Genomic DNA, 20903 nt, shown 5'->3' with positions numbered 1-20903 from the left:
GCAGTCACGGTCTCCTTGCTGGCCTCACCGACCTTTAGAAAGTGAGATCTCATGGGTGATGCCCCCCCGGTCACATTCCAGTCTCCTGCTGAGCACCTCAGAGGGACGTTGGCTGTTTCTTGCCAAGGGGGAAGAATGGTGGCAACAGGAGATGGTTCTGGAACATTCCTGCTGGAGGGCCTATGCTCCCTTGCTTTTCCTCTCTGCCTTTTGATGATACGGTCGCCATCCGTTCTTCAAAAGTTCTCCCGCACAGGCTGCTTCTCATGATGGTCCTCAATGCCATCTTTCCTTTTTTTTCCCATGTATGCATGGATATTATTAGAATATAGTAAAGAAGCAGAGTGGGGCTTTATAATTGTACAGCAGGCAAGAGCCATCGTCATTTTAAAAAGTGCGATTCGGTTAATGCGGGTCGCCTGGGAGCTACAGTTATTGATACAGGTAGATAGTTCCCTAAGGAAGTGGCTTAATCTAGTGGTGAGTTTGAATTACTAGACCACAGACAGATGTCATGACTTTCATTGTAATCCTTCGTGGATTCTTGTTTTCACAACCAAGCTTTGGGTGGACATTTAGAGGGCTGTGAGTTCCAGGTATATTTCTTGGCAGGTGCCTGGAATGTTCTGGTCTTGGGTGTTCGGAACCACAGATGCCCAGTGTGACATCCCCAGTGGCTCAGTAGCAAAGAATCTGCCTGCAGCACAGGAGATGCAGGAAACGTAGGTTCGATCCCGGGTTCAGGAGGATCCTCCGGAGGAGTGCGTGGCAACCCACTGCAGTGTTCTTGCCTGGAGAATCCCATGGACAGAGGAGCCTGGTGGGCTGCAGTCCACGGGGTCGCATAGAGTTGGACACACCCGAGCGACTGGACCCCACAGCAGACGCCCAGTGGCTGAGTTAGTCGTGTGCACTCTGTGGTCCCAGACACGAAGGTGCATCAGGGGGATGTCCAAGGGCAGAAGGTGCATCAGGGGGATGTCCAAGGGCAGAAGGTGCGTCAGGGGGATGTCCAAGGGCAGAGTGCTGCCTTCCCTTACTAAGAAATTCGGGAGCATTCAGATAGGTGCTACTTTAGGCCCCAAAGGTCTACATCATGGAGAATGGCCCAGTTATTAGAGTCTGGAAAATTTCAAAAGGGGATGGAAACGAATGATCTCAGATAGCAGTCACACTGTAACACTGGCTTCCAAGGTAAGGGGTGTTATGGGAGAAACACCACTAAGATCACTGGCCGCTTGTGCTGAAGACCTAAGTGATCTTCAGCCATTTCCTTCTCCAGTGCATGAAAGTGAAAGTGTGAGTTTCAGGTATATATTTTCAGTACTGGGGAACTCTTGTCCAGGTTGGTAGCTTCTGATTTCCACACTGTCCATCATCCACCTCTTACTGGTCACAGAGCAGGGGACCTACATTGGTCTCAAATAGCAGATCCTACAACCCGTGACTCTGCTGGGAGTCATGGGAAATAACCTGGCTAAACAGGCTGACATTTTCAGACAGAGTTTTCAACAGAGGTTGTGGTTGTCCTTGGTGGACTATCTGTGCCAGCGACCCTGTACCCTCCTAACTTTTGATGATGAGATGGTTTATATATCAAAAAGGAAGCTGGCATGCTTTTATGAGGGCAGAATTTTAATCAGGTAATTAATACTCTGATAGTAGGGAGGTTTGGGGTCGAGAGCAATAAGGCTTAAGATGCATCAAACGTAGGATTCAAACAGATGTTAGGCGGGCCTGCAGCAGCCCCTTCAAAACCAGCATTTTCCCGTGGCCCTGGGGCTCCCTTCCTGCTGGGATGTTTTATTTCCTGTGCACACATGCACTGCTCGGGGCTCCATCAGCCTGGACGCTGACTCCACCACTGGTCACCTTGGATGTGATGCCCTGTTAAACCCACGAATCTGGGGCCTTTTGCATACGAGGAAGATGAGCACAAGAGTAAAGGACCAATGAACATTGGGGTACATGTGTCTCTTTCAACTCTGGTTTCCTTGGTGTGTATGCCCAGCAGTGGGATTGCTGGGTCATAAGGCAGTTCTATTTGTAGTTTTTTAAGGAATCTCCACACTGTTCTCCATAGTGGCTATACTAGTTTGCATTCCCACCAACAGTGTAGGAGGGTTTCCTTTTCTCCACAACCTCTCCAGCATTTATTGCTTGTAGACTTTTGGATCGCAGCCATTCTGACTGGTGTGAAGTGGTACCTCGTTGTGGTCTTGATTTGCATTTCTCTGATAATGAGTGATGTTGAGCATCTTTTCATGTGTTTGTTAGCCATGGAAGCAAGCTAGATGTCCATCAGCAGATGAATGGATAAGAAAGCTGTGGTACATATACACAATGGAGTATTACTCAGCCATTAAAAAGAATACATTTGAATCAGTTCTAACGAGGTGGATGAAACTGGAGCCGATTATACAGAGTGAAGTAAGCCAGAAAGAAAAACACCAATACAGTATACTAACACATATATATGGAATTAAGAAAGATAGTAATGATGACCCTGTATGCAAGACAGCAAAAGAGACACAGATATAAAGAACAGACTTTTGGACTCTGTGGGAGAGCGAGAGGGTGGGATGATTTGGGAGAATGGCGTTGAAACATGTATACTATCATGTAAGAAACGAATCACTAGTCTAGGTTCGATACAGGATACAAGATGCTTGGGGCTGGTGCACTGGGATGACCCAGAGAGATGATATGGGGAGGGTGGTGGGAGGAGGGTTCAGGGTTGGGAACTCATATACACCTGTGGTGGATTCATGTTAATGTATCGCAAAACCAATACAGTATTATAAAGTAAAAAAATAAAATTAAAAAAAAAGAGTAAAGGACCGAATCTAGTCATACGGAAAACGGCCATTGCGCTGGATTGTCATACTGCAGTCAAATGCATCGCCTGCAGGGTGTGGCCTGCCTCAGAGAGCACGGTCTGCACGGCCGGACGCCCCCTGATCTGATCTGAGCTGATCTAGGCCGCTCCAGTGTTAGCCAGTTTAAAGTCACAATGCTCCACAGCAAGAGATGTCACCGCAGTGAGAAGCCTGGGCACCACAGCTAGAGAGTAGTCTCTGCTCACCTCAACTAGACAGAGCCTGATCAGGGCAGCGAAGACCCAGGACAGCTAAAAATAAAAATAAATAAAATTTTTTAAAAAAATGAAGCCCTAGATGACCACACTGACCAGTGCTGCTGGACAGGGCCATCCCACATGCCTCTCCTGCCCCCGCCTTGCTGTACTGCACCCCATCTTGGCTCCCTGGGCTGCCAGCGATGGTGGTTTGCTCAGACATCTGCTTGGATAAGATGCTCCGGCAGCACTGAGTTCTGACTTTAGCTCACTTTGGGTGCTCTGGAAGCAGGAAGCTGACCATTTCCTAAACTTGCTAAAAAAAAAAAAAAAAGAAATCCACACAGCTCTTATATTTTTTAAATGTCTTCATTGGATGCCCTTTAAAAAAAAAAAAAATCTCCCAGAAGAGGTCATTCGTATCCTTGAGGGAAACAGATACGGTTTCCTCATTTCACAGGTGTCCGTGGAAGTGTTTATGTAAAGATCATCCTTTGGACAAGTTTCAGTCCCAGCAGGTGTCTCACACAGGTTTATTGTTGCTGTTGTTCAGTCGTGTCCGACTCTTTGCGACCCCACGGACTGCAGCACGCCAGGCCTCCCTGTCCATCACCAACTCCTGGAGTTTACTCAAACTCATGTCCATTGAGTCGGTGATGCCATCCAACCAGCTCATCTTCTGCTGCCCTCTTCTTTTGCCCTCAGTCTTTCCCAGCATCAGGGTCTTATCTAATGAGTCAGTTCTTTGCATCAGGTGGCCAAAGTATTGGAGCTGCAGCTTCAGCATCAGTCCTTGCAATGAATATTCAGGGTTAATTTCCTTTAGGACGGACTGGTTTGATCTCCTTGCAGTCCAAGGGACTCTCACAAGTTGCTGGGGTAGAAAACAAACCCAGCCTTTGGACAAAGCAAGCAGTGGGTGCCAGACCCCAGCTGTGCACCTGCTTGTGGAATCTTAGCAGAGCAACATGCTCTTGGAAACCGTGGCTTCAGAAACAGGCCGCCAGCTGTGAAACCAGGCATCCTCAGCTTTGCAGCAGGCAGTGGGTTTGGGTAAGGCCGACCAGCCTACCGAGTGCTTGGGGTGGGTCAGCTGCCAGGGAAGCTCCTGCCGATGGCCTCCCTGGATGGCCAGGCCCCATCATAACTCACGTGCCCGAGATGAATAATAGCTCAGGGCCTCGGGTGGTGGCCCCGTGACATCAGTTTCCCCTTCCTCCTTCACATCCTTTCCTAACCACGTCTTCTTCCCAGGCCCTCAGAGTCTGCCCAGATGTGTCTGTGTGTTTCACCCCAAGATGCATCCTACAACAGATTATTTAAGAGCCCCAAATCCTTGGTCCCTCTGACGCACAGCTCAGCCTCATTCTGGAACTTATTCAGCGCAGGCGTCCCTGAACCTTCCCTGACCACAGCTAGACGTTGTTGAAGGAAGCCCTTTTACCATAGGCATGTTTCCTGTTGTTGAAAACCCGAAACAGTCCTCTTAGGGAGAAGAGACCCTCTCAGAGCAGTGGAATAGAATTGCCAGCACGTGGCCAGATCATAGGTGTGACGGTCTGGGAATTAGAATACTGACCAAACATGGATCCTGCCCAGACAGTTCCCTACAAGTTGATACCAGTGATACCTCCGGGCCCCAGATTTGCTCTCTCTGCGCTCCTAGGAGTCTCAACCCCACCCTTCACCCACTGCGACACCCCCGGCCTGCTCTGCCCTTGCCCAAAGGCTCAGGAGCTGTTGGCAGTGGCTGGCTTGGCCTGCCGGGGTCCGCCTCCCTCCTGCAGCGTGGGTAGAGAGGGGGAGATGTGAGCAGAGGCGGGAGGGGATGGTGGATTTCAGCCTAGGGGCTTCCTAAAGATGGGTGGTTCTTGCGCTGCGGGATGATTGCTTCAGGGTGTGGGTCAGGGCCATGCTTGTGCCGTTGCCTCCGTAACTGAGTTTGCGTGCCCCCGGCCTGTGGTGGAACTTGTCGTGAAGCATCAGCTCCTGCGTCCTTCCCCTTCTGCACGGGGTCAGGCCCTTCTTGCCGTGCCTTTTAAGGTAGACCCGGAGAAACTGGCCAGATGAAGTCTGCTCGTGAAACCCAGAGAGAGAGTCCGTTCGCTCCAGGGGATGTATGGTGGTATTGTCTTCTGAAGATCACTTGAGACTCTTTAGAGTGTGTGGTCCAAAAACGCCACCAAAAACTCTTAGCAAATGGAGGCTCCTGGAGCCAGTCGGACCCCCAACCCCGCACCCCACCCCACGACTGCTGCTGCTGGGTGGGATGGGTCTCATGGTAAGACAAAAAACTGGGTTCAGGAGAAAAAAAAAACAGTTTATTTGATTCATCTTTCTTTCTCAAGATGCTGTTATTAAGTAGAACCTAGAATGATGCTGTTATTAAATGGAACCTAGAACACAGTTTAGATAGCACGTGGGGAACTTAACCAAAGTAACGAAGCTGCTTTAGCTTTGTGGGCACTCCGAGTAGAGTGTCTGACTGCCCTGGTTTTTCCTAAGATGCGGGACGTTTGGTGCCAAAAATGCAGGAAGCCCCAGGCAACTGGGACAAGTTGGTCACCTGCCCTTCAGGACTGACCAGCTTCACTGCTCCTTCACCTCCACGTGGTATTTTGCACAGACAACCCTAAATACATAAGTAAGACTGAAACGGTAAAAAGCAAGCTGTTGACGTCTGCTGTGGCCCTGTGGCCTATATATTTTTTTGATTCTCAGAAGACCTATACGACTATTAGACTTTAAAAAGCCCTAAGTGCTTGACCTTCTTGGAGGAGACACATCTGAGTGTCCGGAGGTTTCCTGACACTTGGCTGGGTCGTGGTCTGGGTGGGTGAAGGGCTGCCAGTTCTGAGAGCCTTGGATTCGCTCTCTGTGGACTTGAACGTGAGCCCTTAAGCAGCACCTTGATGGGAAAGTGGAGGGGATAATGAGAAAGAACTTGGACCCTCAGGGCCGCGCAGTTCAGCACCGCCACCCATTCATCTTCCATGTCAAGGGGGCTGCCGTCCAGGGCGCGGCTGAAATAACTGCTGACAAGGCTGTGCGCGGGGCATTCCTAAGTGGACCCGAAAGAGTTCACTCGGGGCCGCAGGTCAAACCAAGGACTCGACGGTGCCCTGACCAGGAAGGTTTCCCTGGCTTCCTCCTGAGCACGAGTGGCTGGCTGACACAGCTGACTGACCCGTACTCGAGGTGCTCACCGTTTTGAAATCTTCCTTCCTGGATTTCTTTCTCATTCCATGTGCTGCCCGAGTGAGAAGCCGCTGGGCTGCGGTCACTTGCCCCTGCCCTGCAGAACCGGACGCTTCCTTCTCACAGGACCTTCCTTCCTAATCAAGTGGCTTAGGCGTTCCATTTCCACGCAGCCTTTGCTTCTGTATGCCGTTGACATTTCTTTGTTTTTTCCCCCCACGGACTCCGCCTCTGAATTATCATCAGAATGCTGATTTCAACAAGTTTCTAGTTTCAAAATCATGGAGGAGGGGGAAATCTACTTTTTTTTTTTTTTTTACGGATGCCAAAATAACAGAAAGATGTGAGATGCTTTCCAGAGCAGGCATTCTTCTCAAAAGAAATATTTCAAGGTAAAAAGGAAGATAACCTTTTGTTGTAAGAGAAGCAACTCTTGCCCGTTTTCATCTTGCAAAAGTGAAACTCTGCCCCTATTAAACACTAACTCTGAATTCCCCCTCCCCTGGCCCCTGGCAGCCACCTTCTACTCTTTTGATTCTATGAATTTGACTATCCTGAGTACCTCGTATCAGTAGAATCATGTAGTATTTGTCTTTTTGTGGCTGGGCTTTCACTTAGCCTCCTGTCTTCAAGGTTCATCCGTGTGGTAGCATTTCTCTCCTTTTTAAGGCTGAGTAATAATCCACTGTATATACATACAATACCATTGGGTATGTACATCCTACAACTCAACCAACTGCAGATCAATAGTTTTTTGGGGAAAAAAAAATCCAGAGTTCCAAAAAGCAAAAACTTTAGTTTCTCACATGCTAGCAACTATTTACATAGCATTTATATCATATTGGGTATTAGAAATAATCTAGAGATGATTACAGGAAGATAAAGGTTACAGGGGCTTCCCTGGTGGTTCAGATGATAAAGAATCCACCTGCAATGCAGGAGACCTGGGTTTGATCCCTGGCTTGGCCCAATCCCCCGGAGGAGGGCATGGCACCCCACTCCAGTATTCTTGCCTGGAGAATCCCATGGACAGAGGAGCCTGGCGGCTACAGTCCCTGGGGTCACAAAGAATTGGACATGACAGAGAGACTAAGCACAGCAATGTGTATAAGTTACCAGCAAATACTCTGCCATTTTACATAAGGGCCTTGAGCATCTGTGGGTTTCGTTGCCACTGGGGGTCCTGGAACCAGTCCCCAGGGTGTGCACCGCATTCTGTGTGTCCATTCATTCGTGGGGCGACACTTGGCTCCCTTCCTTCCTTGGCTACTGTGAATGTTGTTGCTGCTCAGTTGCTGGGTCCTGTCTGGCTCCTTGTGACCCCCGTGGGCTGCAGGGACACCAGGCTTCCCTGTCATTCACTGTCTCCCAGGAGTTTGCTCAAACGCGTGTCCACTGAGTCTGTGATGCTATCTGACCGTCTCATCCTCTGCCACCACTTCCTCCTTTCGCCTTCAGTCTCTCCCAGCATCAGGGTCTTCTCCAGTGAGTCCACTGCTCACATCAGGTAGCCAGAGTATTGGAATTTCACAGGTGTGCAAATACGTCTTTGGAGCCTGAAGTTTTAATGTTAAAAACTACAGAGCGGGAGAGCTGTTGAGAATAGCTGAATTTAAAGATGCCTGACACTAACCAAGGCCCTGGTTGAGAAGTACTACAGAGAAACTGGCTGGGCCCTTCATGATCAAGGGGGGTTCTGGAGGCCTAATAACCTGCATGATGGTCTAGAACCCACGTGGTGTGAAAACACCCACCCAACCCTGCCCAAGTGGGCTCTCTGTGTTTGCTGAGTGCCCTCCGAAGGTGAGGGAAGCTGTCCCTCTCTGTTCTTTGGGTAGCCTGGGAAATACTTCTGGCATTCATTCGAGTTTCAGATAGTATGAGAAATCATTTCTCCTGTGTATCAAGACTTTCAGACGCATCGAATGACACCACCACAATAGAAGAAATATTTTCAGGGAATATCTATAACTATTGTTGGCAGGAGGGACCACTGAAAAACTCACACGTTTTACACATACACAGAAATGTTAGATTCTTTATCAAAGTCTGCTCTAAGGAATTCCTCGTTTATTTATATAGCCCTCAGGGTTTGAAAGTGTTTAGATTTACAAGGGGAAAAAATGGCCAAAATGCTGGCTCACCATGGTACACTTTGTCTTGATGTTGAGAACAGAGTGACCGTAAGTAGCCCAAGATCAGAGAAAGTCTTCCTGTCTCTATAGAAATTAAGCTATCAGATAGGGTAGACTGTGTCTAACTGACTCTTTTTTCTACATCGAAAACCTCTCCTGCCTTCTTGCCTTAAAAAAGTATATATATGTTTTTATAATAGCTTGTGAGTTTGAGTAAAGCTTCTAGGGGAATCCATGGGATGTTGCCTTATCAGTACACAGCATATTTCATCCTTGTACCCAATCTGCAGGGCTTCCCAGGTGAAGCAGTGGTAAAGAGTCTGCCTGCTAAGGCAGGAGATGCCGGTTTAATCCCTGGGTGGGGAAGATCCCCTCGAGGAGGAAACAGCAACCCACTCCAGTATTCCTGCCTGGAGAATCCCATGGACAGAGGAGCCTGACAGGCTACAGTCAGCGGGGTTGCAAAAGAACTGGACACGTCTTAGCAAGTAAAACAACAGCAACAACTCACTCTACATCACTTTGTTTTCCGCTGGGGCCCTGTGAGGGTTGTTCATTGTGGCTGGAAATCCTTGCCAAAGATAGCTAAGTCAAATCCATCCATTTTCTTCACTGGCAGCAAGTCGCTGTGGAGAACTCTCAGTGGGAGAGCTCGGACGTGGGGGACAGCGCGGGAATGTTCTTTCCCTGCTGCCAAGAGATGGGGTTTCATCATTAGACTTTATAAATGTGTGAAGCTCTGGTTCTAACCCGGTTGCCGGCCGGTTGCTAAGGTGTTGGGAGGAAGGGAGCGATGCAGACTCAGAGGATGGCTTCTTCTCAGGTGTGCCCGTGGCCCCAAATGGAAACCAATCAAGGTGCGATTTATGTTCATTAAGTGCTTGTCAAAACTGAAAAATTTTCTAATCAACAGCAATCTAGCGGCGTCCCCATCGATGGCTGGGAGTGCCGCCTCTGCCGCAGCGGCTATTTGCCTGTTACAACTCTAGGCTAAGAATCCGCTGATGATTACATTAGGCTAAGCTGCGAAGTAAATGAACCATATCTTATTTAGGTGCCACAAGCTTCAGTGTAGTCCTGCCCCGCAGGGCACTTGATAGCGTTTTATGGCTTTAAAATTAGTGTAGCTTCCCATTGGCTGCAGGGCGCTTGCCTGTTATGCCTTTGAACTCAATAAGCAAGGGGAAGGGGGCCTTTTGTTTTTCTCCTGTATTTTTCTCCCTCGGATTTTTAGCAATTTTGTTTTGCATCTTTTCCAGACGGCGTTTTGCAATAAAAATGTCTGACTACCCTCTATATGCCTACCCCATTCCACCTCCCCCCCCACAAAGAAAAGAAAGAAAAGGAGAAAGGGAAGAAAAAGAAGAAGTAGAAAATGTGATGCATTTGCAGAGGACAGTTTCTTTCCCCCGTCCTGCTAAGTGAAAAATAGCATTGCAAGTCACCCCCAATGGCTTATCAAGTTGGAATGGCTACCTCCAGTGGAGACAACACCTATACTTCGGGAAATGCCCACGTGAAATCACAGGGCAAATATTTCAGAATATTTATTAGACATGAGCAGTAAGAGCCAACATGTATTAAGGGCTTTGGGATTCTTTCAAGTTCTTTATGCATTATCTCAGTTAATCACGACGACAATTGCCTGACGAAAGAATTATTATCATCCTTATTTTTAAAGATGAGAAATGAGAACCCGGGATGATGAAACAGTCCACAACCCCTAACAGACGGAGCCTCCCAGGCACTCTTACTCTGAGGACATCCTCTGGCCTGGAGAAGCTCTGTCTTCTGCAGATAGTCTTAATTTAGAAAACCAGAGAACTATGTTAGTCAGTGAATTGACCACTCTTCATTTGAAATGAATCTGATTATATTACTGTAAACCACCTTGGTGGGCAGTAAATAGCATTAGGAAAACAGAGTCACTCCCAAAACAATGCATCAGGGAGGCAAAAAAGCATTTTTTTTCCTAGACAGGCCTAGTCAAAGTTCTGAAATTAGAAGAAATTCTGTGATGGGCAAAAACTGAAGTGGGAATTTTTCTGTCCATGTTGAGTTAAAACGGTAGAAGAAGATAGCGACCATCAGTGTCCTTGGAAGAGGACTTTGTGTGTGTTTCTGTCTTTAAAAAATCTATTTCTCAAGTGCTTCACGTTCTAGCAAATGCATCCCAAGGAATCTGGAGTTTTAAAAAGGTTCAGATAGATCTAATTATCATTACGGTGAATATTCCTACATAACTCAGACTTTGTCAGATCAAGTCCTGGTCCAGTTGTTTCAAGCCGTATTTAATTATAAAAATACTCGTAGAGCCAGGAATGGCGCTGGCTCCTTGAAGTTCACTGCAGTGAACTTTCACTCATGCTTGCCTCTGGAAGAGACCTGCATATGCAACACATTCATTTTGTAAGGCTAGGTTTGAGCATGCATGGGTTACAACTGGGTAATATTCAATTTAGCTTAAAATGAGAAAAATCTGCCTTGCAGTGTAAAGCTCAATATACAAGGTCAATCAAGACAGAGACAATCAAGAAGCACAAAGATTATATTCATAATTCATTGTGGAAATTTTCTATTTTGATTTAGTATATTATATTAACCTATGCTTCCCAGGTGGCTCAGTGGTAAAGAATCCACCTGCCAGTACAGGAGACGCAGGAGACGTGGGTTCAATCCCTGGGTCAGCAAGATCCCCTGGAGAAGGAAATGGCAACCCACTCCAGTATTCTTGCCTGGGAAATACTATGGACAGAGAAGCCTGGCAGGCTACAGTCCATGGGGTCACTGTCAGACACAGCTGAGCAACTGAGCATGCATGCATATTAACCTGTGACCAAGCTTACGTTGGACTTGAGCCCACCATGGACTTGAGCCCACCATGGACTTGAGCCCAGCATGGACTTCAACGCTGAGAGCATGTGCACTGGAGAGGTTACCCTAGGGTGTCGAGCTCTCCTTGATACATGACGGGTGCCGTACTTGCGTGACCTTTCACCAGCCTTCTCTGCTGATGTGTCTTAGGTTAATTCCCCGGGCGCAGTAAAGCCTTTGTTCAGAATCGGGTGTCGTCAGCTTTGCCTTTGCCTCGTCGCTGTTAGACATCCAGTTTGCTGGCCGCCTTCTCCCTGCAGTGGCCGCAGGTCACATGGATGAACACTGGTCAAGCGGTCGTCCCGAAGCAGCTCTAGAAGTGAGACTCTGGGATTCTCTTGGCTGTCTTGGGAAACCAAACTGATTCTCCCAAGGCTTTTCTCTCTGAAGCTGCCTCCTACCTTGCTATTGTAACTGTGGTCCTGTGGAGATAAGGAGAAACTGTCCTCTTTGAGGTATGTGATCTGAATGGATGTGGCCGGAAGATTTCTCGTAGTATTACAATATCTTCCTGGTATCTTTAGGGTGTCACTCTCCTCCGCGCCGGTGACTATATATGAGGCTATTGTTTATTATTCATGCGTGTTGGACTTGAGCGTTCACTGGTCTCTTTGAAGGGATGGTATTATGTATGTCTTTATAGAGGAATTTCCTTTGAAAATAGTATTAAGCAGAGTTTGGGAATGGCAGGGCATCTGACAATGGCTTCTCTTACATACTTTTTTTTTTTTTTTTTTTTTTGAGCCCAGAAGTAAAGGTTTTTAAAAATAGGATTTATACAGACTTCTGTTCTTCTTGAAACTAGACATACGTGAAGTGTAGTGAAAATGGGGAAGACTGAGTTATTCCTCTCCTCCAAGAGAAGACAGACAGGGTGCTGACTGTGTCCAGTACCTGCTTCCCCCAGTTGTGTGCACAAAGTCACACACGGCCAGCCCGTGGCTGGTTTGTGAACATTAAGTGGGACTCCTGGCTCTAGGGCCCGTATGCTTTCTTAAAAATCGAGGAATCTGAATGAGCCTTTGTTTCTGTGGAGTATATCTATTGATCTTTGTCACGGGAGAAATTAGAACAGAAAAAAATTTTATATTCTAGAATTCATTTAAAATAATAAGAACCCACCCATCACATACTGTCCCACAAACATTGTTTATGAAAAAGATATTTTCCAAAACAAAAGGAAATTGTGAGCAGAGTAGCATTGTTTTCCTTTTTTCAAAGCACTTTTAAGGTATGTAAGAAAAACTCTCATAGAGATACTTGGCTGGAAGAGGGAGGAGTTTGCTTTTTTCGAATGTTGCTTTTAAAATTCTCTGTTTTCGAAGCATAGCTGCTCCACAGCAGCGTGCCGGTTTCTCCACTGCAGCGCAGCGATCCAGCGATTCGTGTGCACATTCTTTCCACAGTTTTTCCCACTGTGGTTTGTTGTGTGATATTGAATATAGGGCCCTGTGCTGTGTGGCGGCATCGTGTTGCTTGTCCCTCCTATATATAATACTTTGAATCTGCTAACCCCAAACTCCCAGTCCCTCCTGCTCCCACTCCCCTCCCCCCCAGGCAACTTCAAGTCTGCTCCCTATGGCTGTGAGTCTGTTTCCTAGATAAGTTCATTTCTGTCATATTTTGGATTTCTGTATATGAATGCCATCGTATGATATTTGTCTTTCTCTCTGGCTCACTTCACTCACTATGGTGATCTCTACGTTCATCCATGTTGCTGCAAGTGGCATTATTTCTTTTTTTTTTTTTAATGGCTGAGTAACAGTCTTTTGTTTGTGTGTACCACTTCTTTGGGGGCTTCCCTGGTGGCTCAGAGGTTAAAGCGTCTGCCTCCAATGCGGGAGACCCGGGTTCGATCCCTGGGTCGGGAAGATCCCCTGGAGAAGGAAATGGTAACCCGCTCCAGACTCTTACCTGGAGAATCCCATGGACGGAGAAGCCTGGTGGGCTATAGCCCACAGGGTCGCAAAGAGTCGGCCACGACTGAGCGACCTCGCTTCACTTGCACCACTTTACCCGTTCGTCTGTCAATGGGCTTTTGAGTTGTCTCCATGTCCTGGCTGTTGTCGACAGTGCTGCAGTGAACGCTGGGGTGCGTGTGTCTTTTTGAATTATAATTTGTCTGGATATTTGGGCTTCCCAGGAGGTGCAGTTGTAAAGAATCTGCCTGCCAGTGGAGACACAAGAGATGGGGGTTTGATCCTTGGGCCAGGAAGATCCCCCGGAGTAGGAAACGGCAGCCCACTTCACTTTTCTTGCCTGGGAAATTCCACAGACAGAGGAGCCTCTCGGGCTACAGTCCATGGGATCACAAAGACTCGGACGTGATTGAGCGACTAGGAGTAGGATTCTCGGATCACATAGCAGCTCTAGCTTCTGAGGAACCTCTGTACTGTTTGCCATACTGCTGCAGCAATTCCTATTCCCACCAACAGTGAAGGAGGGCTGAGGGAGGAGCACTTTAATAGCCATCTCAGATTGTGGGTCTTCTTGGGTCCTGCACCAAAACCTGACAAGTGACAGTTTCTTAAAGCTTAGGAATTCAGTGAATTTTTCCTTCCTTGCTGATTTAAAATTCAACGACCTGTCTTGCACTTTGAATGAACTTGTATCCACGCATGTGACATTCAGCGTCAGTCGTTTCAGAAAGCTTGTTTAACTGAGGTATGCAGATTTCCAAATCTGCGCTTTTCATCGAGTTGTTGTTCAGTTGCTAAGTCATGTCCGACTCTTTACAACCCCATGAACATCAGGCTTCCCTGTCCTTCACTAGCTCCCAGAGTTTGTGCAAACTCATGTCTACTCAGTCGGTGATGCCATCCAACCATCTCATCCTCTGTCACCACCTTCTCCTCCTTCCCTCAATCTTTCCCAGCATCAGGGTCTCTTCCAGTGAATTGGCTCTTCACGTCAGGTGGCCAAAGGATTGGAGTTCCAGCTTCAGCATCAGTCCTTCCAACGAATATTCAGGATTGACTGGTTTGATCTCTCTGTGGTCCAAGGGACTCTCAAGAGTCTTTTCCAGCACCGCCACAGTTCAAAAGCATCAATTCTTCAGCACTCAGCCTTCTTTATGGTCCAGCTCTCACATCCGTACATGACTACTGGAAAAACTATAGCTTTGACTATGCAGACCTTTGTCAGCAAAGTGATGTCTCTGCCTTTTAATACACTGTCTAGGTTTGTCCTAGCTTTTCTTCCAAGGAGCAAGCATCTTTTAAATCGACCACTGTTTCCATTTCTCCCCATCTACTTGCCTTGAACTGATGGGACTGGATGCCATGAACTTAGTTTTTTGAGTATTGAGTTTTAAGCCAGCTTTTTCACTCTCTTCTTTCACCTTCTTAAAGGGCTCTTTGGTTCCTCTTCACTTTCTGCCATGAGGGTGGTGTCATCTGCATATCTGAGATTGTTGATCTTTCTCCAGGCAATCTTGATTCCAGCTTGTGATACATCCACCCTGGCACCTCTCGTGATGTACTCTGCATGTAAGTCAAATAAGCAGGGTGACAATATGCAGCCTTGACATACTCCTTTCCCAATTTTTAACCGGTCTGTTGTTTCATGTCCGGTTCTAACTGTTGCTTCTTGACCTGCATGCAGGTTTCTCAGGAGGCAGGTCAGGTGGTCTGGTCTTTCCATCCCTTTAATAATTTTTCACAGTTTCTTGTGATTCATGCAGTCAAAGGCTTTAGTGTAGCCAGTGAATCAGAAGTAAATGTTTTTCTGGAGCTCTCTTGCTTTTTTGATGATCCAATGAATGGTGGCAATTTGGTCTCTAGTTCCTCTGCCTTTTCTAAATCAGAGTCTTTGAATACCCCCCAAATCACATTCGTTAATATCACCGCCAGTCTTGTCAGAAAAAAGTCTCTAGGTATTTGGAAGGTATCAATCTCATGGTGAGAGTTACAAGTTTTCAAACTTCACATCATCACTAGAAAGCTCAAATCCTATCACTGGCCACAAATACTGTCAGCTGCTTTCCTTACAGTACTAACTTTGTTCATTTTCAAGAAAATATCTGCCAAGCAGCCAAGACTGAATCACCACAGTTAGTGTCTGACATAGCCCTTCTTTCAAGTAGAAGTGTTGCCCCAGCAAACAAGTGACAAATTCAGCTTGTGACTGAAGCGCTGCCGTGGCATCACCCGAGAAATTTAAAGGCTCAGAGGTCACAACTGTTTTTAATCGGTAGGTTTTGGTTTATTAAGAACATCGTTGGGTGAAACTGTGTTTTGTTTGCATTTTGAGAGCATAGGAATCAGTGAAAGAAGGACGGTGTGCAGAGCAGAACCTGGTTACCATGGTCTCGCTCCATGCTGAGACGCGGTCAGTGCTTATCACTCACAGCGCTTCTGTACTATCAGAGCAAATTTCAACACAGGGAAAAAGCAAACGATGTCTTGGGGTTGTTTTGAAAATAGCGTTGAACTTGTGAATCCTCTGATAGGGTGTTGAAAACTACACTTTGAGGGTTGCTGAACTTAGATTATGCAAAGAGAAAATGCTTGATTAGATTAGCCATGACTCAAAGACCAAAGCAAAGCATCCGTCTGTCCTAACAGTTATCTCACTTAGACAAAATACTAGATAGTAATAGGAAAGTGTAAATTTCTCAACATTTTATGTACAGTTAGGAACCAGAACTTATTGAGAAAACCTAATTGGAACACAGATTCCTGTAATTTTTTTCCATCGTGTAATTATGGAAACAAATAGTCTTAATACCTTTAAAAAGTATATGTGAAATTGGGGTGATATTGAGTGCATTTCAGAGCTGTGTGTTTTATTCTGATGATCTAACTTTGAGATGCCAACCACATCATGGATGCATTTGGGTTTCTCTCTAAGATCTTGTTAAACTGCTTTTTGGTACCCTATGAACACATGAAGCAAATCATCTTTCACCAGACAGCCAAAGGTAACAAAGGGATGGGAAGCAGTGAGAATCAATATAGTAAGAGTATTTTTAGGGACTATTGATGGATTGCTGTATTTTGAGCTTAACTTCAAGGGCCAAATGCCCCCGAGCTGACTAAGATGAACTCACCATTTACTGAGAACTGTAGGGCGTCAGGCACACAGAGGGCTCTGGGATGGCCAAGACGACACCCACACATTGTTCCCTTGGCTGTCTGGGGAGAGCTCCTGGACAGTTTTTTTTTTTTTTAGGAGCCTTGTGCAGTATTTTGATAGGGACTTGACGCCAGTCTCCTGGCTGGGACTCAGTGCTTCTTCAGTGACGACCTTCCGGTCCTGGTAAGTTGTAACTGTGAGACTTTAGGACAAAACCGTTTCCGCAGCGCATTCATTAATGCGCCAATCAGGAGGGATCTGGTACACCCACCAAGGTGCCCAGGGCTCCACGCCGTCTCCAGAGGCAGCCCGAGGAAGGAGGGAGCCACGTGGAGCTGCGCTGCTGTCAGCAAGCTGGAGGCTGCGGGTCCCTGACACGCTCTCAGTTGCTAGCAGGTTCCCTCACTGTACCTCATTTGCATCTGGGACATCAATTAGCATGTTTGTTGAGGCTAATTGAATGAAACTCAATCATAGCTCTTAATTGCTTGACTATGTGAAAAGAAATCACATTAATGCAGCTAATTAAGTGTACGGCAATAGATGCAACATAATTAGGAGGAAAATGTAAAAACCAAGGGATGGCAAAGGTGCGGGAGCCGGGTGGCAGGGGGGCGCCAGGCGCGGTTACCAAGCTCCATCCACCCGGTCCAGGACGGGTCCCTCCGCTCCGGTGCCTGCTTGCAAAAAATAATCCAGGCGATGAGCACGGACAACTTGAGAAGAAAAATGCAAATAGGTTTGCAATTACTACTTTTTCAAGCTGTTGAGGGGCAGGAGATGGCACCTCTGGGGGGCCGGGCTCTTGAGTGGGCCCCAGGGACTTGTTAAGTGCTGTTTAAAAGTACTTGGCTTTGAATTACCCTCATGCCTTGTTAAAGGGTTTTTTCCCCTTTTATCCTCGATCAGCATTTTTCTACCAGGAACACAGGGAAGGGATGTATCTGGAACATTTGCATATCAAAATCAAGCTCGCTGGCTTTATTTCACCCTGCGAGGTCCCTACTTTGGACCACTGGGCCCCATGTCCCACTTCTAAAGAGGCGACGTTATTTAGAGGTTGTAGCTTCAATTCCTCAAGTCCCAAGCTGGGGCCAGATGAAAAGGGTAATTCTTTCAAAACCAGAAAACTCCCGTGTTGTTTCTCTTGGGAGAAGCTAGAAGCCACTGATTCCGGTATCCACCTGTTTCTGAAAACACCAAGCTAAAAGACTTGTGTGGACTAGGAAATGCATCTTGTAAAGGTTTTAGCAATGTTAGAGGCTTGAAATTTAGGAACTGCCAAACTTACCCTCTGAATTTCTTAAGAACTAATTCATCTGTGCTTTGAAGTGCCTAACTCAGGCAGGAAAAACAGATCCCTCAGCCCGTGCTGAGCCAAAGATAAATGAGTCCCTTCGCCGCATTCAGATCTGGAGAGCCGGCACTTGGTACATTTCTATAATAATTTTAAATAAAATATCCTGGTTATTGTATGTTAAAACATGCCTATTAAAAAGGAGGCCATGCTGAGGCTTAGTCACTCTCTGATTAGGCTCATTTCAGAGCCCATAAGCCATAAATGCTCAATTACACTCCTGTTATTGTATTTTAATTTGTTAAGAATTGGCATTAAAGAAGAAAGTTATAGCAAGTTGATATTTTTAAAGGAGTAACTATGCAAGAAGGAATTCATTATTTACAAGTCCTAACTTTGGTTTTGAAACTTGAGGTTTGCCCCTTTTCAGTAGATATCAATGGAAGTAAGTGAAAACTGCTTGAGAACAACCTTTTTTCACAGTGACCTTGACCCTTGGTCCTGTGCTGCCTGAAGGTCACTTCTTCCTTATGTTTTTTGTTTGCCATCCTCTTGACAAGCTGCGTCTTGAGACCTCAGTGTTTCCTCCCATCTGCCTTATCCTTCAGCCTAATTTAAGGATAACGACTTTCTTTCTATCCTTTGTCCTCATCCTTTTGAAATCACAATTTTTTTCATAGTAAATAGTACTTGTGGTGGGAATCAGGGGGCGCAGTTTCTAGCAGTTTCTAAGCATCTTAACTTTCAAGTGGAGTCTTTAGTCTGTTCCCAGTTGGACATAGCACCTCCCTTCCCTAAACCCGTGATGACTCTCCTTACAATATGCCCATGGCCAACCCTGGCAGATGTCCCTCCGCAAGAGATGGGAGATGACTTGCCCGGCTGGTCCAGCCCCGAGTGTATCAGTGCCTATGCCCCCAGCTTCTCCGACTTTCGGCGTACGAGCCGGTGCAGGCGCTTCCGTCTGGATGGTTTATCATCACTGAAGAAGGCCCAGCCTCGCCCCTCCCTGGAGGAGCTGGTCTGAATTCGCCTCTACTGTGGTGCACCCCCTGACCCTTCCTCTATCCGTGTGCAGTCCCATGTTCCTCCTGAGTCTAGCTGCGGCTTTTTGAGCTTCTGTTCTGTGCTAAGAATTGGCCATCTGAGGTCTGTCCTTGACTGATCACCTGTGACCCTGTTGCATATTCTCTTGCTGGGCTGGTGCTCGGCAAACCTTCTGGGGTTCTGTATTCTCCATCTCAAGCTCCGCTCACGTGATGGAGTTTCTCTTCCAGCACTTCCTCCTCCTCTGTTGAGAATTCTCCCAGCCCCTTTCCTGAGTCTGGAGTGGCCCCCACGTGGCCACGACTCTCAGCTGCTTAGGTTCCATGGGGAGGTGTGATGCTCAGTCCGTCCTCCCTCCTGCCTATGGCCGAGAGAGGACAGCTCTGTCTGTCCTGACAACTCAATTTGGGCTCTTGCTCTGGGTTGGAATCTTGGACTTTGGATTCCTTTGGGGGCCATAATTTCTATTGGAAAACTTCCTGCTTCTGGATATACCAGTCCCTTCTCAGCTGCTTCACCTCCTGAAATATTGACCTTGTCTTGCAATTAAAAGAAGCCAGTGGGGTCCTTCTCTTGGCTTCCCTGGTACCTTGCGTCTCCTCGCGAGCGTCCGTCACACGCCTTGACCGACTTTCCTGGCCCCTCTGACTGTGCAGTTCGCTCCTAGACCATCGCCTCCTTCTCTCCCTGCGTCAACTGGCCCTGTTGACGGGGTACTGACTCTGTCTGCCAATGCGGGAGACGTAAGAGGAATGGGTTCAATCCCTGGGTCGGGAAGATCCCTTGGAAGAGGAAGTGGCAACCCCACTCCAGCAGTCTTGCCTGGAGAATCCCGTGGACAGAGGAGCCTGGTGGGCTACAAGTCCTGGGGTCGAAAAGAGCTGGACGTGACTGAAGCGACTTAACAAACACGCGTGAAGGATTCTGCCAAGGAAGGAATCTGTTGATTTCCTTCCCTGGTTCGTCTTAAAACACTTGAAATATTATTTATCCAACAGTGATTTAGATAGACTGCAGCGTTTCTCAGTGTGCGACGTTGGTTTAATGATACGTCTGCAGAGACAAGGGGGCTGATTGCCCATAAAAACACATGAAAAGATCAATAACTCCTAATGCACCAAGAGACCCCTCACCATGGCTCTCAGTCGCCGTCTCCTCTCTGCCCATCCATCGGCTGACTCCTAAGTGTTGTTTTCCTCCATGCAGAATTGGATGACGGCCCACTGTGTGCCCAGACTTCTCCTTGGTTCCATGACAGCTGCTAGTCCTTCACCTCCAGAACACAGACAGCAGCAAGACACTGGTTCTGAGCACAGCGAATCCCCTGATGAAACCTCACACTGAATATAAATAATGTGCTTTCTACCTGAACATCCGGCTCTTGTCCATCCATTAGGGACCTCTATGTTTTTTCAGCACCCTACCACTGACCCCTCAGACATCTTCCTGAACAAAACGTTTGGCCTCTGAGTTAGAGTGTTTACCTGAGTTCCCAGCAGACAACTTCAGTCTTAGCTAGACATTCAAGGGTATCACCATCAGAGACAAAAAGGTTATTACAAAACAGTTTCTACTTCATGGAATTTTCCCTGCAACTCACAGGAAGAGCCCAGGCTCCTCATGTGCCATCTGATAAGTATCAGTTCACAGAGTAGGATTTCATGTCCATATTTATTTTCTTTACCCTCCTGCATAGAAGCATCTACTGCGTCTCCTGTATCTCCAGAGCCTGGGCTAGTTCAGGACACAGGCAGAGCTGATTTCAGTATAATGATGACGCCATCAGGACAAGACAGATCAAAGCCTCCTTATTTTTTAAAGAGCTCACCACCATGGAAGGGTCATAGGATGACGCCTCATGATGTCTCATAGATCCTCTTGTCCTAGATTGTAGAAGGTCTCCCTTTTAATCTCTCTTGGGTGTTTTAACGTTTTGAACAGGATTACATGCAGAATGTTCACGGTAAAGAGATTGATCTTCTGAGAACCACTGTGAAAGTCCCAGGGAAGAGGCCCCCCCGAGCCACGTCGGCCTGCGCACCCATCTCCAGCCCGAAAACCAACGGCCTGTCCAAGGACATGAGCAGCTTGCACATTTCACCGAATTCAGGTAAGCTCACAGCCGACCTGCCGAGGAGATCCGGCCCGACTCCAGCAATGGGTGGCCCCGATGTGGGAGACAGTGCTGGGCTTCTCAGGT

At 47.1% G+C, this 20903-nt stretch overlaps 1 protein-coding gene across 9 annotated transcripts in view; it reads left to right on the top strand.

Annotated features, from left to right (window-relative positions):
* The window catches only part of AGAP1 (ArfGAP with GTPase domain, ankyrin repeat and PH domain 1), a 571803-nt gene that overhangs the window by 369669 nt on the left and 181231 nt on the right, over positions 1–20903 (top strand). For all 9 annotated transcript variants that reach the window (XM_018040856.1, XM_018040848.1, XM_018040840.1 and 6 more), the window contains one exon: positions 20645–20813. In XM_018040856.1, the coding sequence (XP_017896345.1) occupies positions 20645–20813 (169 nt within the window). The remainder of the gene's footprint in view (positions 1–20644; positions 20814–20903) is intronic.

Source organism: Capra hircus, chromosome 3 (genome assembly GCF_001704415.2).
Source record: "Capra hircus breed San Clemente chromosome 3, ASM170441v1, whole genome shotgun sequence".
In the NCBI taxonomy this organism is placed as follows: Eukaryota; Metazoa; Chordata; class Mammalia; order Artiodactyla; family Bovidae; genus Capra; species Capra hircus.
Note: the sequence above shows the minus strand (reverse complement) of the source record. Positions and strands in the feature narration are given on the sequence as shown.